We start from the raw sequence: 21,181 nt of genomic DNA, 5'->3' as shown, positions 1-21,181 counted from the left end.
ATAGTTTACGCCCTACCCCGGGTGTATATCATGTGTATGTATTTTTTTATTAATAACACTTTAGAATGTAAACCTAAAAAAATTTACTATTTTTACTATCAAAATTTAATAAGCAATTTAATAATTTTTTTAATTGACAAACATTTGAAATATTTGTAGAAATGCAGGGAAACATATCAAGTGATATGTTTGTGTGATTAAAAAATACTACGCTCTTGCAAATTCGAATTAAATTAGACGAAATTTACTTAGACTTTATGACATCACATGCAGAAATTAAAAGAAGAAATTGCAGATCACTAATATGGTCGTCTCAGCTTAGTTAATAAGACCCATTTTTGATGGTCAAAAAGCGCCGCCACTGACGAAAACTTTTGTAAAACGTTTTAAATGGTTTTAGGCTATGTGCCTAAAAGCCTGACTCCGTCTGGAAAATTTCGCATGATTTAAGTTCGCAAATATGGACCCAATTAATCAAAATAACAATAAAAAAATACAAATTTATTATCCACGCATGTGTTTGATGCACTCAAAAGTATATACCATTTCAGTTAAATCACAATTCTCCTTATCTTATCCTTATTTTATACTATAGAATATATTCCAGTATATATGATAAAATCAACACAAATATTTGGTGCAATTCAAATGTCTTGATATACTAATTACATTAATGAAAATCAATCTAATGAAAATTAATCTAATGAATATCAACCACGTCGAAATTATATAGAAATCAGTAATAAAAAGTACCACAAAGTAGCATTATTATGCTCCTACTAAAGCAATTAAATTTCTTATTAATTACAGGACAATATATCTTGAATAAGATTTAAGTTATATAAAATATTTTTTGATTTTTAATTAATTAGATATGAATGATTTCTTTAACTTTAACAGGGAAGTCCTGTCAGCTGGTAGAGTTAGATCAACTCTAATTTGGTATGCTTAGGACATATTATTGATTTATAATTTTGTATAAAGATGCATTATAATTAGAGATTTCTTAGCAATATTACTCCAAATATTCAAATATTCAAGCAGTTTCCATTAAAAAAGACAAAAATTGTATTTTAGTGAAACTGTATATCGGCTAAAATTTCGGCAGTCTTCATCCTTTATCTTTACTTATTAAGTTTAGACTTAATTGAGTGTCCAGGTTATTTATGAGATCTGAATCCAAGTTGCTATTTTGTGGTTATCAAATTTTAGCCTCGGATTGGATAACAAAAATTCTAAACAAATAGAGAGGTTATATCCTCCGTAAATGGTTATGTGGAAGAAATTTAAGCAACGTTTAATTCAGTTATGTTGATTGCGTTTCGAATTGATTGCGGTTCGAGATTAGATTAGAGATCTAGATCCAAGTAACTGGATTAGGTGGCAAAAATTCTAATCAAATAAACAAATTATATCCACCATAAATCATGGAACACAATAACACAATGCACAATTTAAAGGAGTTAAAACAGTTGAGGGATTGTTGAGAAAAATTATATTGAGCAGACATAGATTATGTAGTAAAAATACCAACAACAAAAACATTAAAAACGACCTTTTCTATATTGGGAGCAAAAGTTTTCGAGCAACTCTAGTATATAATGTAAGTAATTCAATAATATATATATATATATATATATAACTTCTTTAAATAAAATTATTTTAAATAAATTTGATAAAGAATTGGTTTATATTTCTTTATAATATACATAAAAAAAGGATTGTTTTTAATAAATAAAAAAATTTCTAAATGAAAATTCCAGGTTTTAAAAGTATTGAATAATATTTTAAAATAAAAATTATTTACTTTAAAATTTGTTAACACTTAAAACTTAATTAAAATTTAAAAATATACAATAACTCTCTGTTATTTATTAAAATCAAGTAATTATAATTACCAATTAAATCATAATTCACTATTTAAGCACTATTGCGTTACTATTGTTTTTTATATTGAATATAATTAATGTCCAAACATTACCAAATTAGTCTTACTTAGAATCGAAATGACAAAAATTAAAATTGAAAAAAAATTATAGACAAAATCAATTAAAAGTAATAAAAATATAATAATAAAAATTTAATGATTTAATATTTTAATGAAAATAATGTCTTTTGAAATAATTTTTATTGAGAAAAAGGCAATCTATTACTAATGAAATATTCTTATTGCGAAATATTAAAAATTTTATAGAATATAAAAAATCAATTAGAAACGTAGCAAATTTAATTTAAACATATTTTATATTTTATTTCATTGCATTTTTTTTTTGTTAATAAAAATAAATATATTTATTTAAACAAAAGAGTTTCATGAATAATAAGATAATGCTTTCTAATTTGAATAAAAATTGTAAACTTAATATAAATGTAATATCTGAGGGACTAGTCAAGATATGGCCTATAGGTTTATTCTTGATGAAAGATGCTTAGTTGGGATCGATAAACATTATTATCAAAATGGCGTCTTCTGTAGTGAATTAAAATAAATTTTATTAAATTTAATATTGATATTTATTAAATATGATATTGATAAAAAAATTTCTTTAATGGAGCGGTTTCGAACTGTATTAAATTGCAACAACAAAAATTTTTATTTATTTTTAATTTATTCAGTTTAACTGTTTTGAGTATTGTCAAATACACATCGTCAGTGTTCTTGAAATTATATTTTTTGAGGCTTTCATCCCTTTTGACCAGAAACCTCGTACATTTTGATTTTAACGTCAATATGGCGATAGTGATTATTTTACTTAATAGAAACTATTGCATTTAATAGAGAGGTTTTGAAAACATAATCTATATTATTTCTTCTTCTTATTTGGCACTGCAGTCCAGTATTAACCTTGGCCTCCCTTATTATTTATTATATCATATTATAAAATATTTTATATTATATAATATTTATCTGTACCTTTGTAGATAAGGTGTGATTATCAAGCGGTCAGAGAGTATTAAAAGTCTTAGAGCTAAAGTTGAATTTATAATTCATTAGAGCAACCTTATTACATATTATCTGTCAAAATGATTAATCTGAAAAATGATTAAAACATTGAAATAAATGTCATTTACTCAAATTTTTTTGGGAAGTAAAAAATTGTTATAGAACTTGGTTTTAGTTTTGAATTATTACAGTATTGAACTGTTGTTTACGATTAGTAAACTGACTTCTCTCAAAATCTTATGGTGAAGATTGTTACATATTTATTTATTAATACTTGTTTGTTAAACTCAAAAGCTGTGACATGTCGATTTCCTCTGGAGACAATCTACAAAATAGGGCAATTGGCACATATGCGTCAAATGTGGACAATGTTAAATATTTTAAAACTATAACTGAAGTGCAGGAAACCCTAGAGCATGATATTAAAGGTTGTGATGTTAAGTTCACATTGTTCGTTTCTGCGGTCGGAAGCATTGATCGCGAACAACTGCGAGACCTGATTCCACCAATGTTTATCAAGAGTGATAGCAAATGTGATTTCCATGGGCTACTCGAAACTATTAATGCAACTCCAAAATTGAATGTTTTGCTTCAAAAAATAAAAGACTCCAAATTTTCCGGTTGCAATCCACGCATCATTCATTTGTTGCATTATTTGTTGTGTGAGAAAAAAATACCGACTATTCGAAGCATGACTGCAGATGAGGATGATAAAGTTTTCAGTCTAATTCAAAACTTTGAGGGTACGGTAATACCCACAGATATGTTTGAAATATATTATAAGCATGATTCCGAGGAAGAAAAAACATTTGATGCTCAAGGTTTAAAGTATGGAAGAGAAATTGGCTTATGTGGCATTTCACTCGATAAATATTATTCAGTCCTATATAACGGTTTTTTGGACCAAGAAGAAATGAAACGCAACCCTAATGCATCTCTTCATCTTACTAAGAATATCTTAATGAGCTTGCAGGAAAGTAGTATTCAATCTAGTTGGGAAGGTTCAAGTCTGGGTACTGATTTGAAATGTGTTGCTTTGTGTCAGTACATCTGTCGTAGTGAATATTTTCGCCATGTAAGAATTTCTAATTGCTTAGGTGTGTCCATTCTGCTAGGTGATATCGTTCGTCCACGTTATCTCATGTTCTTCGCCGAAACACCAGAATCACTCTCATCTACTACTGACATGTCTATGAGCAATAACTTAAAGATTGTTCCATCCATTAGTACTCAAGTCGAATTTAAACCAATTCCACAGACGTCTACCAATTGTGAACAAAAGTATTTGGTTTTGGGGATGTCTGGAGTGATGTTGGCAATCGGCATGTATGCTTACAAGAAAAATTGTTTGGGATTTAAGGGTATTTTCGATTCTAATATGGAAAGAGCAATTAATAAATGCTCTGATGTATTTAGTAATTTTTTTTTAAATTGTTATGACTTAGAATAAGTACAAAAAAAAAATAATAATAAATTAAAATAAGTTTTACTTTGCATATATATTTTGCTGATACATTATATATACATCATGCAACTGTATAATGTATTGTAAAATTGTTTGCAGAGTAAAACTTTGTTTTAAACAAAAAAATGTTAATTTTTTTATTCTACTAACTTTACAACTGTCTTGCTAGGTACATTGTAAAGTAAACAAATTGCATATAGGCTATATGACTGGGTGATCCTTAAACATATATTACATAGACTAAATAGTAAATAGTAAATGATTTTATCTGAAAATTTATAAGACTGACTCTTATTCAAATATTCAATTTAATATAACATAATATAATGATGAAGACATCATTTAAGTTGGTTTATAATATAGATAGGTGGTGAGAATACGTATTCTTAGAACAACATCCCTTACTTCTTGCCTTTGTAAATTGTTTCTTCAATTTACATTTTTTGACAAGTATTAAAGTCCCATAATATAGTCCCAGTTTACGTGGATTAATGGCGCTCTAAATTGAAGTGTCAATTTGTGTGATGGAACCCCAAACATATCTATCGAAATCGGGGATTCAACTGGATTGTTAACAACATCATCGACAATTATATATAAATTTATTTGTAAGTCAAACGACCGTCTCGTTTTGAAGCCACTGTTTATAGGAACTCTGATAATAAAATTTTTCATCTTTTATTCAGCTAATGAGACTTTTAGAATGAATTCGTCGTTCCAAATTTAAAAAAATCGATTTTAAGAATTATTTATATAGTGTCAACCAAAAAAATTAATTCTAGATAAGAACGTAGGTTATAGCCTAAATTCCACTTTTTATATATTTATTGTAAAGACTTTTCCTTGATATAAATATCCTATAGATCGATCGAGTGGTTTTGGAGAAAATTCGATTTAAAATTTTTTTGAATATTGACCACCTTTAACATTCATTCTATATAAAATTATTAGAACCTATGCTCGACACTTTTGTATTCATATTTTAAAGTATTAATAGCATGCAGAACAATTAAACGATTAAGGGTCAATATAATATATATATCGAATATAGTTTGAGTGATATTTTGACTGAACTTACGGGGGTTTTTGACTGGTCACACAAGGATTTTGGATATTGTCATATATGCATTACCTATATGTAAATGGTTCACACAAGGATTTTGAATATTATCATATATGCATTATACATATACCAAATATTGCCAAAAATAAATGATCCATGTTAAGACAGTTCAATTTGAGATCTTAAAGACAAAAAAAATTTAATTACCCCTTAAATACTGATAATGGGTATTTGATAGTATTCAAGAAAGCTATGTAATCTCAAACATTATTTTGATTAACAATTAAATGTTTGGTTTGATTATTTTCTCACTGTTACTCATTGTTCAGAAGACAATTAATTCCTGCCATAGAACATTAAAATTTTTAGTAATTTAAAAATTTAATAATAAGTTTACCTGAAAAACTTACGATTAACAATTCCTAATTAGATTAAGAGAATAAAGTAAAATATTTGGTCTTGATTATTGATTGGATGATTAGAAATAGATAGTGTGCAACTTGAAATTTCGCATATTAAGACCTCTATGGAATGGAATATTGGAAATTGCAAACAAAAATTTATTGTAAAAATAAGTATTAAGACCAAATATTTTCTTTTGTTGCGTTACATTTAGTAAATAGACGAGTTTCACTATTAAAGACCTACCTATGTACTATATTGAGATCATTTCTAAAATCTTCATAGTGTATACCAAATAAAGGAATCGATAACGACTTAAGAATCGAAAGTGTTAAGCAATATATAGTAATGCGTTCTAGCTATAGATGCAAAAGATGCTCATTTGAATTCAGCACTAAGTATTTAGACGAAAATCAAAATCTATAAAGACTTAAGAAAAGCTTTAAACACCTTAAATATATCCAGTACGAAGTAGACTTAAACTAAACAGCATCTTTATTGTCTTTGGTAGATATGCATGACTACAAGTGATTATGTTATAAATAAAAACTAACTACATAAGTATATATAAAAATGCGATATAGCTTGTGATTTATAACTGCAACCACTCATAAGATAATGTAAGCGCTTAAAGTCACTAACTCGAGCAACTTAAAACACGACAAAGGGCATTTTAAAGACGTTAGGTGTATAAATCAGTATCTATAATGGAACTTTTATTTACAAATATCAAAACAACATTTTATGTTTAAAGCAGAGTTTATTTATTTAAGCCATACCTAACATAATGTTTACTTTTAGAATATTATTTTAAAATTAAACATTATATAATTGCATTTTAACTTTTTCTGAGCTTAAATTTTATAACAACATTCAATTTCATCTATAAAAGCGTTCAGCAAGACCACAAAAACTACTATTCGCCAGCTAGATATTGCAGAAAGCCTGGCTCTGAAAACACTTTTGAAGATGCCATAGTACTGTAGGACGAATGACATCCACAGGGACCTCAAAATTTATCCAATAAAAAAATATATAAAGGGTAGAGCACTGAAACTATTTACGAAAACTGACAGGCTTATCAACACCGCGTTATCGAATCTCAGAATGTTAACAGGCTCCTCGGATAGGTATGCAGATAACTGTGATCAGTTATTGTTTAGTCTTATGAAGTGATAAACCATAATCCAGTCAAGACGTAGAGAGGGGTTATGAAGTTAGCAGTTAGTAAAGAGTCAAAGTGCTCAAGTGCACTAACTCAACTAGCCTCAACATAATTAATTTTTATTGTTGTTTATTAACAAAATACGGGTACAGGCTCGTGGGAATGTATATTCTTACGGAAGAGGCAATAAAATTTTGTAAAGTAGGTTCTATACTACTTTTTATTGAAGCAACAGGGCTTAGAAACCTACTCTAAACCCAGAATGGGACACAACAAACCCGACGGTCGCAGTGTCACATTCCCTAACAATAATAATAATATTAACAAAATATGAATAAATAAAAGTTACAATTTCAATTGGATTTAATTACTGATATACATATCTTCATATAAATTATAACATACCTTATTTATAAATCTGCTTTACTTTATATATACAAATATCAACTGTATTGTTTCTCTATTAATAGTGTAAATTATCAACAAATAAATTTTAAATAAAATTAATAAAATTGTAGTAAAATTTTAAAATTTTATTACAACCCACACTTAAATATAAAATATACCAATAAAAACAAAAAATTAAAAACTAAATTTAAGGGATTTTTTTGTGTGAATTTTATTATAGAAATATTGACATTCCTATAAACAAAACTAAGACAATATTTTTAAATTTATATATATTTCTGTTAGAGGAATTGAGGAAAATTCAAAATATTTGGCATATTTACGAAATATTTTGTTTATTTTTTTTTTCTTGTTGTTGTTTTCAAACAGCTCAATAAGTGAACACAACAGCAACAACAACAACAGTACTAACACATATGCTTCATTTAATGCCCCGCACACAGTAGACTCACGCGCCTAAAAATATGCAAATATCCTTACAAAGTTGCTCGGCATGCAAGTAATGCAAAAAAGCACACATTTTACTGCTTCTCTTGGATTGAACAAAACAAAAAAAAAACAGTAAAAATAGAAAATAAATGAAATAAAATAAAATAAAAGCAAACCAGAGATGAAGTAAGAAATAAAATAAGCAAAAATGATATTGCAAGAAAGACGGAGTCTTAGAGTAAAATATCAAAAAACAACAAAAAAACAAAACAACCACAACACTAATACAAAAGACTACAAATCAATTTCATTTACCTATAAATTACACAAAAATTGTTTTATTATTTTTTTACAATTAGAATTATAAACAATTTAGAAACTAAATTATATTTTGTTTATATTAATGCACATATTTAAACATCCGGCGACTTTAAAAATGTTTCACGGATAATTTTTCTTCTCAATAAACCGTACAATTTTCACTTAACAATTTCTTGGCATGCACTACATACGACCGACGTTGAAAAACTAAACTTTCGTTAGGTCTCGTCGCTAAAACCAAGCCACATGCAATTAATGCTCATACAGGAGGGTGGAAAGCTCACGTGTAAAAAAGCTTTACTCACCACACACACTCACTTTACTCAGCACTTTATGTTGTATTGCGTTCGTTTGGTTACTTTGCGTTTAGCTGCTGTGCTGTTGCAAATGGTCTTTTATGTGTGGTGAAGTTTTTTGCGGCTTCCTTGTTAGTACAAAAAACAAGAAAAAGTATTAGTATTGAAAGCGGAAAACGTGACGTTGAAGGTATAAAAATACAATAAAAATGTTATAAGTAACAACAAAACCAACAACAAAAACAACAACAACAAATTGACAACAATTGACGTTAAGGCGTACTAAGTCGCGAAAACAATGCAACTTAAGAGTTTTTTTGTTTTTATTTTTTTTTTTGGATTGCTGTAATTGTTGTTGTTGTTGTTGTTGCTCTATGTACGAGTAGTACATACGTTCACATTGACCTTAGTGAAAGCTTCAGGGCCACTAAGGGTGCCCGTCCGTGTTCTTTTAATTTTCTTACTTGATTTTCATAAAAATTTTTTTCGTGTGTTGCTGCCATTGATTGAGGTTGTCTTTTGTTGCTTCCTAATTTAATTTATGAACTTAAGTTTTTTTTTTATTGTATTTATTTTTCTGTTGTTTTTGGAAAACACTAATTGCAGCTTAAAACCAAAGCAGTAAATTTTTTGTTGTTGTTATTATTATCGTTGTTGTAGTTTATGACTTTCTTATACATTCATCCATTTTTTTCTGTTTTTTTTTGTTTTTTTGTGTAGATTGAAGTATCCTTAATGTACCTGAAGCCGATGCTCAACCTAAACAGCTTTATAATTAATTACAAAAAGTTATAGGGCGAGTGGAAATTCAACAACAACAACAACAACAACAAAGTCTGTTAAAGATTTTTCTTTGTATTTTAAATGAGCGTTAAATTATTCTTCTTAACTATAAGAAAATTTTAAGATCCAAAGGTTTTTTTAAGTGCTTACCTAGCGGAAACGGAACCACCGTAAAAAACACGCGTTAACAATTCTATTGTAAGTAAAAAATATAGGATTAAGAAAGCAATTTTAAAATGTTAAATAAAAAAAAAACACAAATCCACTCTAGCAAAATAGGTAACATTTACTAAAAGTATTTAAAAATTCAATAATATTAAAAATAAAAAAAAAATTAAAACCTTTTTTTATTTAATTTTGATAGATTACAAGCACAGTCCGATAAATGCAACAAACTAATCTATTTCTTTGGAAAAACTTCTTAAGCTTCTAATAAAAGGATTTAAATTACAAAGATTATACACAGTTAACAAATTCTAAAAACATTTTAAGATACTTTTATTTTAAGAGAACATTTCTTATACATATATAATTCAATTGAAAAAGTAAACAAATCGAAACCCCTAACAAGAGATATCACATTTAATTTATATAAAATGCAAATGCATTAACTTCTATGGCTGCGGGGTGATATAAGTCCTAATTGTTTTACTCAGTGACGGATAGAGTATTCTTAAAGAACATTAATGCGTCCATAAATGCATCACAAGAACCAGTACACTTTGTTTAAGGGACTGACTAAGTGTCCAAACTAAACGTTGGTACTGGCATTTGGATTTCATATTATCAGAGTTTATTTCTAGTAAGATGTTGGTCTTTGGCACCCAGCTAAAAAATACAACTCTACTCTTGTGTTATATTATGTAAATTTAAGTATTAAACACACCTACCAATCAACTTCTTTATGGAGCCAACCGGCTTTATGGAGAAATCGCTTATTAAAACAGCCATATGTTACTAGGGAATATTCAAACCTCTACCCCGTAGTTTAAGGTTGCAGAATATGAATTCACAATTCAAGCACACCCATCATCTCACTTCTTTATGGAGTAATCGGTTTTAACACTAGGCATATCTTACTTGGAAATATTTAAAGCCCTACCCCGTAGTCTAAAGCTGCAGAATATGAGTTTACAATTTAACCACACCCTCACTTCTTTATGGAGGCAACCGGTTTTTATGGAGTAATCGCCTTTTACTCTTGGCATATCCTACTTGGGAATATTCAAACCTCTATCCACTAGTCTAAGGTTGTAGAATAAGAATTAACAAAGCTTAAGACCGCAAGTAAGTAAAATTAATAAACTTCTAAAACTCCAAAATCTAAAATAGCTGTCTAACAATGACACAATTATCTTTTTTGTCAAAGCACAATGTAAAAAATTGCTTAAATGGATCATGGATGGAAAACAAGAACATGGAATCAATGGCTGAATGCAGTAGAATCAGGCCTAAAATTAATGAAATTCTAAAATTCCAAAATCAATTATATATCACACAGCTACCAGGCATGTAAAAATGTAAACAATAGTTTTTTCAACCTTCTTTGCAAACGACTTTGATAATATTTTATTGTAAAGCCCTCCTATCTTCTCAGTTTAAAAGAATTAGTCATTAAATAGATATGATAGTCTACAAATCCACACAAATCCACACAAACACCCATATTGTTTCAATAGTAGCGTATATTTGTCCTATATATTACTAGTTACAATTAATAGATCTAAAATTGTTAATTGAAATAGTTTAAATCTGTAAGATAACTGTTTGTTATAATTTGTCATCGCCGCAAGACCCCACAAAATTAAGTTCTGATAACAGTAGCCATTATCCTATTTTTACTAAAACTTTCGAGAAGATAATAATCACTTAAAATCATAACAGCTATGATCTCACATATTGGAATAAATTGTTACATATGATTGAACATAGGTCCAGGAGTTGAATATGTATTATGTCAACAGCTGTTAGAATGTACGACAAAAAACGATCAAGATCCAAAAAAAATACATCAATTTGTGAATTTCACGTGACAATAATCGAAAAAAAGTCTCTTAAAGAGACAGTTGTGATCGAATTTTAATATAAAAATACAATGTATATCAAGTGTATCCATCATTTAAAGTGTTTAACATCTACGTTGATATTGTCCAACATATACAAAAAGTACATTAAATATAGTACTAGGGAGCTAGAACCTCTAAGACGTGAGCCGCAAGACCTCTTCTTGAAGATTTAACGCTTTCAAATTTATACACCAACTCAATAAATAAACAAACCGCAGTGGACTTCTAAGATCAGAGTAATAACCTAACCTAAAACTGTTTCAAAAAGAATTATTGCTAAAAAACAATCATGGTAAAAATTCTTTGAACAGTTTAAGGTTAGGCTATTACTGTGATCCTAGAGATTTACTATTTAAAGGAAATCATAGAGTTATTAGTAACGGAAGGTTCTGAGTTGTAGGCATCTAAAAAATCTATGTAAAGAAGCATGAATTCTTCACAGTGTGTAGGAACTTGTGCGTAGGCACCTTGATCCCGTAGCACCAGAGTTCATCTTCAGTCATTCTTCAAAAGTATTCATTTACTTACTTACTTACTGCTGTCCTTCTCTTCTAAGAAGTTTATAGGGCCTCCTAGATTTGAATTTGATATTTCGGTTTCAATCGTCTGGATCTCAAACGTGAGTTTGACGTCTTCACATCCAATGCGCTGCTGTCGTGGTAGGGGGATTAGCCGAAAACTTGTTGCCCCGCAGAGTTATAGTTCCGCTGTGGTTCTCACTCATGTTTTTTGCGAGTATATGTAAACATTAGTCAATGAGTGATGGGTTCAAAAACTATGGTGAACTCGTCTTCTAGAACTCGTAGTGAGTTCTAGAAGAATTGTTTATCCTCACCTACATTCTGAGACTCTATGATGTTCAAAAAGCTATTCAGATTAGCTGGCCACGTTCCCTCCTCCTTTTTCAGTCGGGTTTGGGGCTGGCTACGGCGGAGTTCAAAAGTATACATGGTGGTACCTAATGGATTTTAGTCGCTTTTTACAACGGGCATGCCTTTCTTACTTACTTCATTTTCCACTATAAACGTAAATGATTAAATGATTTTTATTAGAAAATAAAACTATAGAGAGAGTTTTCTATCTGCTGATATATATTATTATTAAGGAAATTTATGAGTTTAGTTCAAAGAAAACTAATTATTTTGAAGCATAAATCAAAATATTGAAGAGAAAGCCATATGGAAAACTCACCATTCAACAGACTGAAGAAGTGTTAATGAAGTGGTAACATCAAAACAACAAAACAGCAGGCCAAAAGCTCAGGGGAAGATTTAATTGATAAAATTGCAAAAACGAATCTGCCTTGGAAAACAAAAAAGGAGCGAAATCTTTTGCAAAAGCTTTTGCGTGAGTAAACTTAACGAAGTTTCATTCAAAGCAATTTTGAATGGGGTAGGTTAGTGTTTACATTCTGATACTCTGACACATTAGCACCCTTAGGTGTGAGCATGGCACGAGTAAATGGAGTTGTGGTTGCAGCTTTTGATGTTTAGCGTTCCAAATCTGACAGTTTTCAACGTGTTTCTTTAAGGGTTGCCGCTATGAAAAAATTTCCACAGCTCATTTTAATAATTTAACTTAAGTAATGACACAATACGTAAATGAAAAAATTATTAAGAGCAAGTAATCCAACTAAATTTTTTTATTTTAAACTAACTACAAATTAAGTATGGAATATTTACCGAGATGAAATGTGTCAAAGAACGATTAACCTAAAAAAATTTATTAGTCAAAGAGTGCTCAATATTTTAAAATTGATTTATATATTAGAACTCTGAGACCTGGCTCGTGACTGCTGAAACTAAAAGCAAGCTACAAACGTCAGATTTCGCAAACACCGTTCGGATAACCCAACGACAACAAACGAAGAGTTATAGAGGGTCACAAGTCAAGTAAATATAAACGATGATATACGAAAGCGAAAATATGGGTATATAGGGCATACATAACGTAAACCCTATGATGACATCACCATACCGTGGTTACCTGCAAACTCTAAAGAACATGACACAGTGGCAGACCTAAAATGACCAGGAGGAAAACAGCACATCACTAAATCGTTTAACAAATTAAGATAAAAAAACACAAAATAGAAACTGTAGGGAAACTTTTGTGGATTTCTTAAGCTCCTAATGGAATATGGAATAATATTAATATATTATATATTGAATTTATAGATTGAATATATATACATATAGAAATATATACATGTGCACTCAAAATTTGGCGATATATTGTTATAAATAATTTTCTATACATATGTATATCCAAACTGATCTGAAATTAACTGGTCTAAAACAAAAGTATTGCGTGATTGCATCAACTATAAGCTCAGTTCTACTAGCACGCACCATCTAGATACCTTACCTTAACTAACTCTCTTAGACGATTATTTAGTTTCTCTAGCTAGAAAACACTTTACCCCATTCGATCATTTCCCTCTGATATTCTTTACGTTGACACCCCCTACCTATTAATTTTGTTCAAGCTATGAGACAAAAACCTTTCAGCCCTACCATTAATAAAGCTCAAACAAATTTTCCTTTCTACACTTTATGTTTATATTCACATTCCCGTCAAATATGTATGTATGCAATAAAAATAATGATAAAAAAGTAGATGGTAAAGTCTTAACACCCATAAGTTAACCAAAAACACCTGTAATCCCTTTTGATGATCTCTTTCGAAAAGTCAGCTTAATAAAAATTGAGGTACTAATATGGTCTCATTTTTTAAGAAGTCACACCCACGCTTGGAATTGACTTGAAATGACAATCGCGAAAGATATAAATGTCTGAAACAAACGATACTAAAGACAATATTCGAAATACGAGCCCGACTTGGTCAAAGCTATAGATAAAATATTTTGGAATGATTTCGTAATTCAAACTAGAGACTATAGTTATATAAAACTATGGTCTGTTTACCACATAAGATTCAGGAAAGGCTCAGTATATTGGTGATAAAAACAAATATAGAAACTTTAGCAAAAATTCAGAAACCCTGCAGAATTCTAATACTACACGAAGATGTAACAACCATATCCACACATCTAGTCGCAAACTCATTTTAACGGGAGTTTGAGAATACTAATTCAAAATTCATATACAAACATAAAACTGAAAAACCATTAATATTGTATTTAGTATAAAATAGTCCGGAATGTTTCAGATGAGTATGAACCAGAAAAGCCCTTATGTATGCCTTCAGCAATATCTTAAAACTAGAAGCGATTTTTCTTTGAAATTGCCTTTAATTGAAAAATAAAAATAATAATTATTTCACTTTGGTAATTTGATTTACTCTAATTTCATATTCGAATAGAATGTTTTTTACTCGAGATACAAGGTTATCTCAATCATAAACAATTTTTCAATTTGATTTTCTAGTTAAGTGGTTCAAAATACATCGGAAAACATACAAATCTTCTTAATTTCGGTTTTAACTGACTTCAAATATACATTTTAGTTGTAAACTATGTATTATAGAATTCTCTTGAATATTTCAAGAAATACCAATTTTAATTTAATTTTAATTTTGTTCTTCTTTGAAAAAGAATCAATAAAGGAAGACGCATTTGAAAGGTTTCGATCGATGAATAAGCGGAAATATTTCTCCAATGTATTTCCCATGAGCTTCACAGCAAAACAAGGTACGTTTCATTGCCTTTCCGCAATGTCATTAAGAATTTTCTATGGCTTAGTATAAACTGTAAATAAATAATCCTAGGAAATTGGATTTATGTCAAATTAGTAACTATAAAAATGTTAAAAATTTTAATTTTGAAGCTCAAAAAATTAAACAAAGTGAATGGAAACTAATTAAATTAAATATTCAATGTAATGTAAAATTTATTATTTTAATATAAAGTATATCGGTGTCATGGGTTTTTTAGTACATGTAATACATCTCCTCATATTAACTTGCGCACACTCAACACATTTTAAGTCGAAACTCCTAAAAATAGAAACCAAATTTAAAGTATATATAACGATAACACACCCGTTTCTAACATAAGATATTAACACTCATGATATAAGACTGCAAGTAAACCAAAAATTATTATCATGCATCTATAATAGATTTTTCAATCTGCACGGTAGGCGTTATAGCACCAAATAAGTTAATGCTTGCTTAACGTTATCGCACCATGCGACACTGTTTTGTTGCTATTTGCTTACAATATTCGAGTCATCTCTTCTGAGGCCTTCCTTGCATCTTATTGCTTATTGACTACAGGGTCCATAAGATAGTTTCATCTATCTTTGTGGACTACTATCGTCCGGAAGACAGTTTTATCTATCTTTGTCGACGACTATAGTTCGCAAGACATTAATATCTGCCTTCGTCTATTCTCAATATGAAAAATACTTTGAAACGTGTATAAACCCCTGGAGATAAAAGATAATATTATAAAAAATTATAATATTATTATATTATAATATTATTATAAATATTATAAAATGACTCGGTCACGTTATTTAGAATTTAGATGAAACACAAAAACAGCAAACTTAAGTATAAAACAACGAAATTCATAGGTAAATACAATAGAAGCGAACTTAGTTAGAATAAACATCAGGTCTATTAATATCTTTAGATTCAAATATAAGTAATTACTATATATAATTATAATTATAAGTAATTACAAAAACACGGCCAACTCAACGTGCACACCAATTGCAGATTTGAAGGATATGAGTCATTTATGTGACTGCTACACCATATAAATATCTTAATTTCAGAATCCCCTTCTAATTCTTTGAGTTTTGTCATTTTACATTCCAAACTACGCAATAAAGGTTGTTAACTGTATATATTAGACTATTAATGCAAAGCGACCTAAAAGATATGTGCGTCTAAATACTCAACTGGAACAATTCTAGATTATTTATAAATCTCGTAATTACTGTAATCTCGTAATTCTCGTAATATTGCGAAGGTCTCTCTTCCAATGTAGTCAAATCTACGTCTTGCCACCGCTGAGCATTCGCATATAACACGTATTGATGTTTCCTTCTTCTCATGACAAAGTCGACAGCAATCACATTCCACCACACCTATATTCTTCGTGATAATTAAGTCTATATTGTCCTGTAAGTAGTTCAGTGTAGAGTTTAATATCATAAAATTTAGAATAGTGTCAACTTTGATGTGTTCAGGATCAATAAATCTCCTTGACTGCCGCATGCCTGTTTGGGCGCTCCAGTGTCAAAGTAGATTTCGTTTCTCCCGTTCACAAATTAAGTTATTTCTGAAGCTATTTGTCACTTCACAGAAAGGATCTGGACCAATGAAAAGAGTATGTTTATACCTACCAATTATGTTCTTGTTGTTGTTGTTATTATAACTCAATAACTTAAGAACTATTACAGAAGTTCTGACTCCCAGCTTACCCCCAGTTTTACAACAAGAGCTGTGAACTCTTGAACTGTACATGGTGGTTCCAAGACCGACTGGAAACACAATCTCCAAAGACGTTTAATTGCAGTTCAGTTCTCCAGTCAAAGTCAGGCAAGCATTTTACCGTTTATTTACAACAACAACCGCCTATAGTTGTATGCAGTTATGACTATATAATTAGTTTTAAAATAAAAACTCTGCTAATTCTGACACAAGCTGATATTGTTTAGGCAATGAACTGCTTTGAAGACGGCATATTGCTTTGTAAGTAATTACATACTTATCAGATAATTCCAAAGCAAATTCAACTCTTTGTGAATATATGTACAGCTATATTTCGATTATAATAGTAACGTAATTAATTTTCTTAACTTTAATTGTAACTGTTTTAATACTAAAGGTATCACCACTGAAGTGGCGCTTTCATACCCGGTACTTAAATCTCCAAACTGACTTAAGTATAAATTATCAGTAAATCAGTAAAGTTGATTGCTTAAGCATGACTTAAATTAGTATTAAGACTTTAGTTGTGACTTTTAGTTGTAATACTGGTTCTTAATTTATAAAAAAATGGAACTTCGAAATTGTCAGCATATATCCACTATAATAAATGAGATGCAGTTGTTGTGGCCCGCAGAGATACCTTTTGTGTTGTAGTCTCTATTGAATAGCACTTGATGGTACGAGTAGCTCCGGAACGTAGAGCTGACGACTTTTCAATCCTTTTAAAAAGGATGATTGGGAGGTGTCGAACTGCACTTGGCCGTCGCTGGCGACGAGTGGCACCGGGACGTAGACCTAGCCATTCTTTAAACCGTGGATTTAAAAAAGATCATAAGTATTACTCTTCCTCGTTTAAAGGAATGGTAAACTTAAACTTCTTATTTACTTAAAGCACTACTGCATAATTACAACACACTTTTTATTCGTATATTTCGAAATCATATGTTTATTGTTGAATCTTTTTTAAATTTTAAAACGAATGTAAATTAATTAATTATGTATGTGTTCACATGTTTATGCACTGCGTATCCTTCTGCGCTCGCGATACAATGACTCTTGTTGTACTGAAATAAAATATATTTAATTTAATATTCAATAGCATAATAATATTAACTCACTATATGGATCAAAACGTATTAATTCAAGTTTATCTGCTAAACGATCACGCATTGCGGTAAACTGATGATTACTGACAACGCTTTCCATAAGAACCATTACGCGCCTGGACAAGAATACCAAAATATTCAATATAATATTTATATATTGTTTATATATATTTTTATTAATACTTACTTGCTTTTCACTTTTTTCAATAGCATATTTGTTAAACGCATTTTAATTTCTTTTATATTTATTTAATATTTTTATAAATTGTATAATGCTTCCACCGCAATGCACAACAACTGTAAAGATATGTTCAATAAGCAAATCAGCTGTTTTTGACAGCACATGTGTTTATAAAGCAGTAGTCTTAAAACTGTAGTTATATGTCTAGTGTAATGACTTTAAAAGTGTTTGATGTTAAGACTAATACGCGCAATATATAAATCAAGAATTATAGGTTATATTAAATATAAGCATAAATTGAACGTTAATTTAATAAAAATATTGAATGTGATTAATATAATAGAATTAATATAATTATTTTTGGAAAATTAATTAGTTACTATACGATGTAATTAATTTTCAATGTTACAAAGTTTATATCTTCAAATTTATTCTAACAGTGGAGTCAGTATTAAAAAAAAGGCCTGTTTTTTTTGACATGGGTATAAATTTTAACCCAGGTGATATAGCTTATGTTGTTGATAGATCAAGCTGACACTAGAGTGCGCTACAACTGTTTGCAAAAATTGTGTGTATAGAAAAGCGGAATAAATTTGTGTTAAATAAATTGATATATAATATTATTTACTTAAAACTTACAACAAAATGAGTAAATCAGTATCAAACCATGAAACTTCTTACAAGAGCAATACTCTTAATTTTCAAGAATTTCGTAATCGTCGTCATCAGGTCACTATTGAGTTACGCAAATCCAAGAAGGAGCATCAAATAAATGAGCGCCGTAATATTAATGAAAATGAAGCGTTACCTGTTAAGGAAGATAATGAAGAGTCTTCAGCAATTCGAATGACTGTTGAGGAAATGCTCCATGCATTGCATAGCGATGATAAGAAACAACAGTTAATTGGCTTTCAGGAGGTTCGTAACATACTTGATTGTGAACAAAATCAAGCAAATGCGATTATGATAAGTAATTCTGTTGTGCCGGTGTGCGTTAAAATGTTGCAAGATAATTCCCAACCGATGTTGCAATTTGAGGCAGCTTGGGTACTAGCCAATATTATATCTGGTACTACTGAACAAATAATGTCTGTTATACAATATAATGCAGTACCACATTTAATTAATCTTTTGAAATCAAAAGTACCTATTCATGTTGAACTAGCTGCTTGGACTTTAGCTGTTATTGCTAGTAATAGCGCGGTAACTCGAAATATAGTTATCAATCATGACATTATAGACAGTTTACTGCCATTGTTAGTAAATGAAATACCCATATCTCTCTTACGGATAATAGTATGGTTGATATCCAATTTATGTTGTAATATAAATACTTCTCCACCATTCGAGAATATAAGACAATTGCTACCATTGTTGTCACAGTTGCTATATATCAGTGATAAGCAGGTTTTAAGTAATGTTTGTTTTGCATTATCTTTCATAACCACCAATGATAAACTTAAAATTCAAGCCGTGATTGATGCAGGTGTCGTGCCGCGTCTTATTGACATATTAGACTGTGAAGAGAATACCATTACTATACCTGCACTACGTACTATTGGCAACATAGTTACTGGCACAGATGCTCAGACCGATGAAGTAATTAAAGCCGAGATTTTGCCAAAGTTGGTTGGATTATTACAACATGAGAATAAGTTGGTTGTGAAAGATGCGGCCTGGATTGTTAGCAATTTAACTGCCGGTAATCAAAATCAAATTCAAGCGGTTTTAAATGCTGATTTGTTTACCTACATACGTCATATACTGGAGCAAAATGATTTCGATTGCAAAATTGAGGCTGCATTAGCTGTGAGTAATACTATAGCAATGGGTTCCCCGGAGCAAATAATGTATATGTTGAATGAATATCAATTGTTGAAACCGTTTACTGATTTACTAAAGGCACAAGATGCAGATACTATATTAATCGTTCTCTGCGCACTAGGAAAAATATTTAAACTATATGAGAGCGTCGATGATTTGAAAAGACTGTGTATTACTTTGGAGGAAATCAATGGCTTGGATAAGATAGAGGCTTTACAGCAACATGAAAATGAGTGTATCTATAAAAAGGCCAATGATTTCATAGACACTTATTTTTGTAATGATAGAGATGATTGCAGTAATGACTAATGATATAGGAGGTCGGATACAATTTTTTAAATAATGTAATTATAATTTTAGAACTACAAATAAATTATAATTTCTGAAAGGTTGTTAAATCTGTTAAAATACTTTCACTCAAAATAAATGAATGTAAAAAGAGAATAATTTTTTCACTTTCGAAACTGCAAATTTGTTCCTAAAAGGATGCATATTCCAATATATTAAATTAGAGTATTTTGTAAATACAGTCGAACCGTTATAATTCGCATCCCAAGGGAGGAGCAAACCGTGTACAGAATAGAAGCAAAGATAAAATCTTATGCGATCTTCGCTGAATTAAAATTTACATCGTAAATACAATAGAACTTCTGGATTTCACATCTCAGAGGAAAAGAAAAAAGGGTCACATAATCGCAGCAGCAAATTCTATTAAATCTTCTTTAAAAAGAAATTTAAATTGTGAAAACAATATAACCTAACCTATAACAATATAAAATCCTGTAAGATCTTCTTTGAAAATAAATTCAGATTGTAAACACGATAGAATCATTAGATTTTACATCCCAGGAAGAAAGTAATCCGGTTCCATATAATAGAACTAAAATAACTTCCATAAGAAGCTTTTTTAATGAAAATTTAGATTGTAAGTAGAATAAAATAAAACCTCAAGAATTCCCAACTGATTGCTTCCCATAATAAAAGCACAAAAAAACCTGTAAGATATTCTTTGAAAAGAAATTTTGACTATAAATAAAATAGAACCTCTCGATTTTACATCTCAGGGAGAGAGAAAAACGATACCACATGATAAAAAAAAGAGAAGAAATGAAATAAGAAAAGAAATTTCATAAGAACTTATCTGTATGGAAATGTAGATTATAAGTACAGTAAAACATTAATAAATCTGAACACAAGAGAACAGCAAAAAAAAATATTGAAGATACCTTCTGCTCAGAAAGTAATCGGATTTTGTAAATAAAACATACAAATTTAAACTTTATCCCAAATTTATTTTATCTCCTTTAAAAGATGCTTCTTCT

The 21,181-nt window shown here is 29.7% G+C and overlaps 3 protein-coding genes across 3 annotated transcripts; 2 read left to right on the top strand and 1 right to left on the bottom strand.

The window, feature by feature from the left end:
* The first annotated feature begins 3,245 nt into the window (after positions 1-3,245).
* On the top strand, positions 3,246-4,394 carry LOC119666670 (protein mono-ADP-ribosyltransferase Parp16-like). Its single transcript, XM_038075951.1, has one exon. It carries the CDS (start codon positions 3,246-3,248, stop codon positions 4,392-4,394), a length of 1,149 nt encoding a protein of 382 aa, XP_037931879.1.
* A 13,280-nt stretch (positions 4,395-17,674) lies between these two features.
* On the bottom strand, positions 17,675-18,135 carry LOC119669991 (39S ribosomal protein L33, mitochondrial). The gene is made up of 3 exons (XM_038080066.1): positions 18,042-18,135; positions 17,867-17,970; positions 17,675-17,812 (listed from the first exon to the last, which is right to left on the bottom strand). Exons 1-3 carry the CDS (start codon positions 18,080-18,082, stop codon positions 17,763-17,765), a joined length of 195 nt encoding a protein of 64 aa, XP_037935994.1. The 5' UTR covers positions 18,083-18,135; the 3' UTR covers positions 17,675-17,762.
* Positions 18,136-18,539: 404 nt separating this feature from the next.
* On the top strand, positions 18,540-20,275 carry LOC119669990 (importin subunit alpha-like). Its single transcript, XM_038080064.1, has one exon. The coding sequence runs from the start codon at positions 18,681-18,683 to the stop codon at positions 20,166-20,168; it is 1,488 nt and encodes a 495-aa protein (XP_037935992.1). The 5' UTR covers positions 18,540-18,680; the 3' UTR covers positions 20,169-20,275.
* The last annotated feature ends 906 nt before the right edge of the window (positions 20,276-21,181 follow it).

The sequence above is a fragment of the Teleopsis dalmanni genome, chromosome 1 (genome assembly GCF_002237135.1).
Source record: "Teleopsis dalmanni isolate 2A chromosome 1, ASM223713v2, whole genome shotgun sequence".
In the NCBI taxonomy this organism is placed as follows: Eukaryota; Metazoa; Arthropoda; class Insecta; order Diptera; family Diopsidae; genus Teleopsis; species Teleopsis dalmanni.
The sequence above is the reverse complement of the archived record's forward strand: the minus strand, read 5'-3'. Positions and strand labels throughout refer to the sequence as shown.

Bases quoted from the DNA above. Each gene is read 5' to 3' on its own strand.
- LOC119669990 (XM_038080064.1), top strand. From the start codon at position 18,681: ATGAGTAAATCAGTATCAAACCATGAAACTTCTTACAAGAGCAATACT.
- LOC119669991 (XM_038080066.1), bottom strand. From the start codon at position 18,082: ATGCGTTTAACAAATATGCTATTGAAAAAAGTGAAAAGCAA. The intron at 17,971-18,041 runs GTAAGTATTAAT...ATTCTTGTCCAG, and splicing joins TTGAAAAAAGTGAAAAGCAA to GCGCGTAATGGTTCTTATGG. The intron at 17,813-17,866 runs GTGAGTTAATAT...ATTTTATTTCAG, and splicing joins AATACGTTTTGATCCATATA to TACAACAAGAGTCATTGTAT.
- LOC119666670 (XM_038075951.1), top strand. From the start codon at position 3,246: ATGTCGATTTCCTCTGGAGACAATCTACAAAATAGGGCAATTGGCACA.